Genomic DNA, 8,363 nt, shown 5'->3' with positions numbered 1-8,363 from the left:
ATATTGTAGTGCCACAAGCCTCTCAAGTATTCAGGCATTGATATCTGAAGGCTTATGATTTTGACATTACACTCACTGCGCTGATGGTTGCATCACTTACTAACTTTCTTACAGTAAACGGCTACAATTTCTTGGCAACAAACTGGCTCCCTCACTCTGTCTTTTTCCATATCTCTCATCCTCTTGTCAGTCCTCTCTGATCTATCTTCTCATATTTCATAGGTGGGTTTTCGTGAACACCCGAGATGTGTGACAAAGACATTCAACATTCAAAAAATCCACCCGCATGATTCAGTCAGTTAAGTGCGCAAAAGTGGAGAAAAAATAAGTGTTATCAGACACACACTAATTAGTTATACAGTAAGTCTATTAGGCGTGTGTAAAAAAAGTAGCGTAAACCAGTTTAGGTTGTTCAAAGAAACCAAAGTACAGTATTAAAAATGTAGCATGTGTGTTTAAAATGCTTCAGGCACAGAAATGTTGGAGCACTTTTTCAAACAGAGAGATTTGTCTTAAGGACGAGTTAAAAATAAATTATGCATATCATTTCCCTCTCTTCTCTTCTCGGTTTCATGACTACATATTCCCCACATTAGCATCGCCTCCAGGATTCAAGGTACCGGACATTATAAAACATATGTATGTGGATGTGTCTGTGTGTACGCCAGGATGTGTGTCTATTTTAGCACCTTTCAAACAGCCAAATCGTGAAGTATGTGAGAAGATGACATGGGGAATAACTGCACCTCTGCAGATGTGAAGCCACACCTTCATCCACACCTGCCTACTACATCTCGCACCCTCTCACATCTCTTCTGGTTGGCAGGCAGCAGTCGAGCTCCCTCCGAGGCACATCAGCACAGCCAAAGTCCAAGTCAAAATTGTAAACTTGAGCAAATGCTTTATAATAGGCTCATTGATATGGCAAAAGTGATTGACAGTCTTAAGTAATTTAAAATGATGTAATTTCAATATTTAAATGTAATTATTAATTTTAATTTAGAGCTTTTTGACCATTTTTTGGGATTTAGATGTTGCAGTCCAGGTTCAAACCAGCATTTCCATTTCCAACTTGAGCATTGTGGTTCATTGTGCCTGGACTACCCTTGTCAAATGTGATGAAAACTACACACAAATAGGTGAATCTCAAGAAAAAAACATGCCCAGCTCACAATTTACTCCAAAAACAATAACAAATATATATATATGAAAAAATATTTTCATTTAGATATTTTTTCATTGTGACATTATTTTCATGACAATTAATTACATTTTCCTCCCAAATCTTCATTACCATAATGTGTCTGGATATTTTACTTATACGCTTTATTGCAACATTACATTCTTATAATTGTAATTTTGTAGTTTTCTCTGGATTCGCCCAAGTATGTACTATGGTTTAAAAGTTTGGGGTCATTAAGAATTTTTTTTTTTTTTTTTGAAAGAACTGATATATTTATTCAGCCAGGATCCATTAAATTATGAGTGACAGTAAAGACATTTATTTTATTACAAAATATTTATATTTCAAATAAATGCTGTTCTTTTAAACTTTCTACTTATCAAAGCTTCCTGGAAAAAATCTATCAGTTTCCACAAAAATATGAAGCGGCACAACTGTTTTCAACATTGATGATAATAAGAAATGTTTTTTTGAGCAGCAAATCAGCATATTAAAATGATTTCTGAAGGATCATGTGACATTAAATACTGGAATAATAACTGCTGAAAATTCAGCTTTGCCATCACAGGAATAAGTTACATTTAAAAATATAATCAAATAGAAAACAATTATTTCAAATTGTAATAATATTTACTGTATTTTTGGTCAAATAAATGCAGCCATGATGAGCATAAAAGACTTCTTTCAAAAATATTTAAAAAATCTTTCTGACCCCCAACTTTTAAACGGTAGTGTATTAGTCAGTGATGATGACCATCCAGTGTTGTTTCAGTATTACTCGATGACTGTTGTACCTGCACAGAGTTGAGCCTGCAATAGCCATTTAGTGGAAAGCGAATAACGTGGGTTGGGTCCTGGTTCCAGCCGGCATTGACTGAATTGCACATTACATCCCCTGTCTCTGGGAAAATCTCCTCTATGAGGGCCTTGTCCCCACTGATGGCAATCCTCTCGCCCAGGTCAGGGGTCACCCGCACCACCAGGCACTCACAAGGCTGAGCCGCCCGCCGCTGCTCCCGGTCCTGTTTCCAGCGCTCCAGCTCTTTCACCATGGGCGTCAGCTGGTAATACCGAGCCTCCTCGTACAGCAGCTGGAACTCCTGCAGGAACAACACATGGATGTGAATGTATGCACGGAAAGAAAGAAACAAACAACCCATCCAGCAAATGATTGAATGAGCAGACAAACAGACCCAACCATGGAGTATATGAATGAACAAGCAGACAAAAAAAATGCACAAATGCATGAATGAATGAACAAATAAATCAACAACCCACTGAGCAAATGAACAAATAAGAAAACAAACAAATGTACAGACAAATTAATGAATGAACAAACTGGGAAAATTAACCAGCTATTGAGTGAATGAATGAACAAGCAGACCAAAAATGCACAAACAAACAAATGACTGAAAAACAACCCACTGAGCGAATGAACGAACAAGGACACAAACAAACAACCAAGTGAGCGAACGAATGAGCAAACAAACCACCAAATGGATGAATGAATGGGCAAACAAACAAACCACTAAGTGAGCAAACAACTATTAAATATGACCAAACCAAACATACATAATATATCATATATTATTTAATAAAATGAATAGGGAGGGGATGAAAAAGGTGAAGATTATATATATAAATAATACATAAACTCTCTCTCTCTCTCTCTCTCTCTATATATATATATATTGATATTAAGGTTTGATATTATTAAAGCAAAACACTTTTCTGGGGAAAAAGATTTTCTGAAAATTTTTCAAATTATTTGAAATATACCTGGGCTCTTGAGAGTCCAAATAGAGGTAAATTTTGTCATGCAGGAAGTTTGATGGATGTTATCAAGCTCAAAATTTGCCAGTTCCCATTAGATTAGGAAACGTCATGAAGCATTAACCTGATACTTCAATGTTAATGTTTTGCGAGATATTAAAAGGGCCTTGGGGTCTCTCAGACCCCAAACATGAGGCCTGAAAGCCATTTCTGCTCTAAACCCTGACAGCATTCTTTGGTTCTGCGCCTGATGGCCTATTTCCTCGTGGCCGTGAGAGATAGCTGTGATCTCGACCCTGCCGGCTCTTCATCCCCACCCTGTAAGACTACTCATTCCACTGCAGGCTACGCCACAGAGAACAATAGCACCGACCATCTCAGACACAACGCTCTTTTACAATTACCACAAGAAAAGGAGTTGTTTTCTTACCCACACCCCTCCCTCAGCCTCTCTTCTTTCTCTCTCTCTTTATTCCCTATGTTCCTTTCTTTAGCCCATACTGGTGCTGACAACATGGATACAGAGACTTTAGGCCTTCGGGCTCTTGCTAATTCAAAGAAAAACAAGCTGCGCTTCTTTCCCAGGTCTGCAGCGAATGCTGGGTATGTTTTAACAGGGCTTCTTCTGTGACTCACTGTTGGGAAAGAGAATGTAAAAGCAACAGCCCACAGAAGAGCGAATTTAGTCTTTAGGCCATATCCATATGGACAAATTAAGCTAGATGCGCTACACTGTTTTCAAGTGCAAACTCTTCTAGAAGAACAAAAATGTTGTCAATTAGGTCAATAAGTTGAGTCTAATGAATTCACAAACGTAACAGACATCTGGGAGGAGATCAAATGTATCCCATCACCTCTCACAGGAGGTGCTGCTCCATCTGACAACATGCATCATTCGCTTATGTACAGCTTCATCTGAAAATATCCAGTGGTTCTTTACAGCATCTTAGGCTCTGGATGAAAAAGAAAGGGTAATAAGTGTGAAAGTTTATAGGCCTCAAACCCAAGTGACCAGCTCATGTAGTCATTGAGTTTTCCCACTCTTATGGTTCTGTTTTATTCAGTTTTTTTTTTTTTTTAGGTTATTATTTGTTATTTTATTTTATTTTGCTATATATGTGCTTGGCCAATGTGGAAAGTTTTGTATCAATATGCAAAGAATTGCCAAGATGTCTTTGCCAGCAAACAGGTTAAGTTGTTTGAAACCTTGGAAAATGATAATCGAAGTATTCAACAAGCATCCAGGGATATTTGAGACATGAAGCTTAGGATAATTCCAAACACATGGAAATTGAATAAACCTGCTGTGAGGTTCTGTCTGGGTCCTTTAATAGCGTAAGGCTATTGGCGTGATGCTAAAAGAGGAACTAAATGAAAGTTCTGACCTGCTGAAGAGACACTGGGTATGTGCACGTTACCTTGAAGTCGTCAGGAAGAAGCAGTTTGATGGTTCTCAGGTAGCTCAGGATATAGCGGAATATCTCTCCATCTCTGTCGATAAAATAATGCTGCTTCAGACTGTCCAAAACAATCGGTTCTGTGCCGTTGAACAGGCGACTGATTCTGGAGGGAAAAAATGTAAATCAATGATTTTTCATTTTAAAAAAGCATTTTGTTTTAAAAGTTCTATGCAAGCACTACACTACATTAAGAATGATTTTGCTCATATCATGTCACATTGTAAAAGATATTCTCTAAAAACTGCTTTCTCTTCACATTTTACATTTGAAATAAGTTTAACGGCAAACGTATAAGTTGATTATTTAACCTGATTTAATTGCTGAAATGGGGTCAGGCATTTGGAATTATGTCGTATGCTATTTCTGTTCTTTGGATAAATCGACTTGATCTTTGCAAAATGTTCTTATTTCATTCTCTCATCCTATTTCATTCTTCCATTCTTTCTTTCGCTCTCTCATTCTGGAAACCGATGCAAAACACTTAATAAGAAAACCAATTCCTCCTTTTGTGCCTCGGGTGGTCCTTTTCTCATATGGTCTTGCCGTTCCCCCAGTTAGAATTTCACCATATAGCTTTAGGCAATCTTAGTTTTTCATCTCAGCCTCTCTTTTTTTTCCCTCCAAAAAGCAATTAAAATGCTGCCTGCTTTTCACCCTCCCCCCATTTTCCTCTCCTCCCTCCTTCCCGTTGCTCTCTCGCTCCATATCCATTAATAAATCAGAGCGAACCACGCTCTCTGTTAACCTGAACAGCTGTGGCAAAGCTCTCACACTTTTTTCCCATCTTGCACATACACACACACACACACATGTACGTCTCTAACCTCCGTAGATTACGGTTGGGATGGATGCAGCAGGTAGGAATTGCATGACTCTACAAGTGGCTTTTGATCACAAAAAAACTGAGCTTTAAGTCATTTAAAAGTAGAGCATTTGAATGTATCGCCCTATTTATATGTAAATTCCTTAGTTTAACACTTAAATATGCACTTACATAACTGTTACAAAGGCAAAAATGATGAAAATGATGAACTTCTCACGACAGCTCAACACGACTATGACACATAGTTTTACGGCAACATAAGTCATAGTAAACCCCAAAAACGGTCAGCGTCAAATCACAACTGGTCTTACCTGGAGTCTGGGTATTTGGTGAGGGTGGCCAGACTGCTGGTGTACATGTGCCCGCCTACGTCAATGTGGACTGGAGCGTTTGCTTTAGTCAGCTGAGCCGGCAGTGGGATGCCCTGAGCGGCCAGAGGAGACACTGGGGACCGGGTTAAAGACAGCCGAGACATGCTCCTTCCCTCCTGCACAAACAGCACAGTATCAAATAAACAGCTCCTGGTTCCCCTCTCCCCTTCAGTCTCCGAGATCTAAGGTGCGATTCTGGCCTGCAAGCACGCAGGAGATCACTTTTACATCTTCCCTTAAATTGCGTTTTTACCTTAAGAATTAGCACCACAAGTCTAATTAAGAAAATTTGCCTGCCGTTTTTTTCCCCTCCTTTTTTCATAGAACCGGAGGGGAGAAATGGAGTGATGCTTATTAGCCAGCACGAAAGGGAGAGAGGGAGAGAAGGACAGCGAGAGAGAGGGGGATGGATCCTAGTACTGTAGGTGTCTACCTCCAGGGAAAGAGAGGGAAAAAGTGTAGACTCCTAATTAAAGATATTGGGTGAATGTGTGAGACGCAAAACACCTCTTCACCAACAGCTTTTCAGTTCTTTAAAAGTTTCTGAGAGCAAATGAATCAACATTTTGAATTGAAGCCAAAAATGAGAGTAAATAAGACTTTTACTCCCTCAAGGTCAAATATACAAATCTAAATGATGCTGCATCATAATAAAGTTTCAATTCGTGGTAAAGGTTCTAAATGATGCTTCATTAAAATATTTGATCTCATTGTCCTCTCCTTAGTAATCACAGCTCTTTACATTAAAACCATAGGGACTATGATGCTTGACTGCTATTGTGGCATGAATCGACTTGTTTGGACTTTGGAGTAACGAACAATTCCGCCTAAACAGATGGTTAAAGTCCCATTTCCAGAGGCACAATGCCTGAAGCAATGTGTGCCCATGGTGTACATCAGAGACTTAGGCTACTCCTGTATAAGATGATGTATCTTATGTCTAGCCATTAGATTTAAAATCAAATCTCACAAATTTAACTGGTCACTGGTTTGGCTATAGTAAAGTTTTAAAATATGTTGTAAAAGACAAAAAAACTGAAATATTATGAGGAGTATATATATACACATAGGATGTTGGGCCTGGGTAGAACTGCCCCACTTTTCACAATATTAAAAAAATCAAACAGTGAATCTACAGCGCCACGGCTAAATAAATAATATTTTACCGGAGTTGTGAGTGTTCATTCGTCTGAATCGCGTTTGATGACATTAAAATACCGAGTTCCGAGAAATAATGACAAGAAATCATATATTTCTTGTAAAATCCGAAAAGCAAACGTACAATTATACTAGTAGCCCATAGTCACATAACGAACAAGTGACTCTTATGAGCCGGTTCTTTTCATGAATCACTCAAAAAGACTCATAACTTAAAATCAGCCTGACGAATCTTTCAATGAATGAACACTGAATCCGTCAAAGCGGTTTGAATCAACATCTCACTCAGTTAGTAAGTGCACGTTATCATTAGTTTGAGTGATGTCCGTCTCGAAATTGTCCTCTGTTATATATATATATATATATATATTAGTTGTACTAGGTCGGAAGCGGCAGAGGTTTAGAGTGTGAGTGCAAAATGAGATATAATCAAAGAGTACATCAAACATCAAAGTCAGAAATAATAGTTTGTGATGTCTAAAACTGCGCCAGGTCCCTGGAGTGCGTAAAATAGCCCTACAACTCTGTACCGCACTTCCTGTACGCAATGGGCATACAGTAGCGCTCTGACCTCTCGTTGTATACTCAAATCAGCCCTCCCTGATCTAAAACTGCAAAAGCACGACACACACCGAGAACGAATGCAAAGATGCGCTAGAGAAACATTCGAGAATTTGACAGAATCCACCGTACCGTTTCAAACATTTTAGGATGTCCGACGCAATCTGAGGAGGATTCTAGCAGACTGTCTCTGATGAAGGTTGCTCGTCCTTTAGAAAGAACTTTTTCGTAATATTTTCTCGGCACTCCAAGAGCTCTTCGTACAGAATCCGGCCACAATTCCCTTCAGAATCCAGCCAAATCTAACGCCGGTGCAAACGCAGCGCTATATAGGTCGCTGTGACTTTAAAAGCTCGCTTAAAACACAGACCATAGACTGCTATAGACACTTTCCACAAAAGCTACAAAGGGGAGTCAGTCGAGGCTGCGTCCTTACCTTGGAAGACACAGCTGTAAATGTATCTTCAGCCCAATTTAAAACATGAGATCGATCGTGGCGTGTCTTAGCCTCGCTTTTTTTCTTTATTGCTCCTTTTTTGTTGAAGCGTGAGAGTGCGTTGAAGGCACTGCGTTCCAGCCCGAATAACAGAGGACAGCTGAACAAGAATTCTTGCTCAAGGCTCTCCAAACGCCCCGGGGCAGGATTAGGCTACAATTAGCTCAACCCTGCCTGAGCTGGGGCGAGTTACAAGAACAACATTTGATCTTGCTATTCACATTTTGGAAGTATGCATATATATGCGTTTTAATCGCATTTATCGTCATTTATTCATCTACTTGCCGCGTCTGAACAATATGTGCATGCGCGGGGATAACGGGTTACTAGGTTACCTGTGTGCATGTCTGATTAACCTGCATCGAGCAAAAGAGAAACAATCTTTTGTTTTAAACGGCATTACATAGGCTTACACTGTATTATGATTTATGAATTCTGTTATTTTTTTCCCCAGTCTTTTTGATTTATGTTTCTTTATCAGACATTTCTTACAGGCTTAACATAATTTATCTTCTTAATTTGGTTTAATATGTTTCTC

General features: G+C 39.0%; 1 protein-coding gene across 2 annotated transcripts in view; it reads right to left on the bottom strand.

The window, feature by feature from the left end:
• LOC107678290 (BTB/POZ domain-containing protein kctd15-like) overlaps nucleotides 1-7,939 on the bottom strand; it is an 11,038-nt gene extending 3,099 nt beyond the window's left edge. The window contains exons 1-4 of one of the 2 annotated variants that reach the window (XM_016473509.1): nucleotides 7,766-7,939; nucleotides 5,551-5,726; nucleotides 4,375-4,519; nucleotides 1,978-2,283 (exon numbers count right to left, since the gene is read on the bottom strand). In XM_016473509.1, the coding sequence (XP_016328995.1) occupies nucleotides 1,978-2,283; nucleotides 4,375-4,519; nucleotides 5,551-5,714 (615 nt within the window). In that variant the 5' untranslated portion in view covers nucleotides 5,715-5,726; nucleotides 7,766-7,939. Of the gene's footprint in view, nucleotides 1-1,977; nucleotides 2,284-4,374; nucleotides 4,520-5,550; nucleotides 5,727-7,461; nucleotides 7,743-7,765 lie in introns of those variants that run through there. The other variant, XM_016473507.1, reaches the window with a different exon arrangement.
• Between the last annotated feature and the right edge of the window lie 424 nt (nucleotides 7,940-8,363).

Source organism: Sinocyclocheilus anshuiensis, unplaced genomic scaffold, assembly GCF_001515605.1.
Source record: "Sinocyclocheilus anshuiensis isolate Anshui unplaced genomic scaffold, SAMN03320099.WGS_v1.1 scaffold1318, whole genome shotgun sequence".
In the NCBI taxonomy this organism is placed as follows: domain Eukaryota; kingdom Metazoa; phylum Chordata; class Actinopteri; order Cypriniformes; family Cyprinidae; genus Sinocyclocheilus; species Sinocyclocheilus anshuiensis.
The sequence above is the reverse complement of the archived record's forward strand: the minus strand, read 5'-3'. Positions and strand labels throughout refer to the sequence as shown.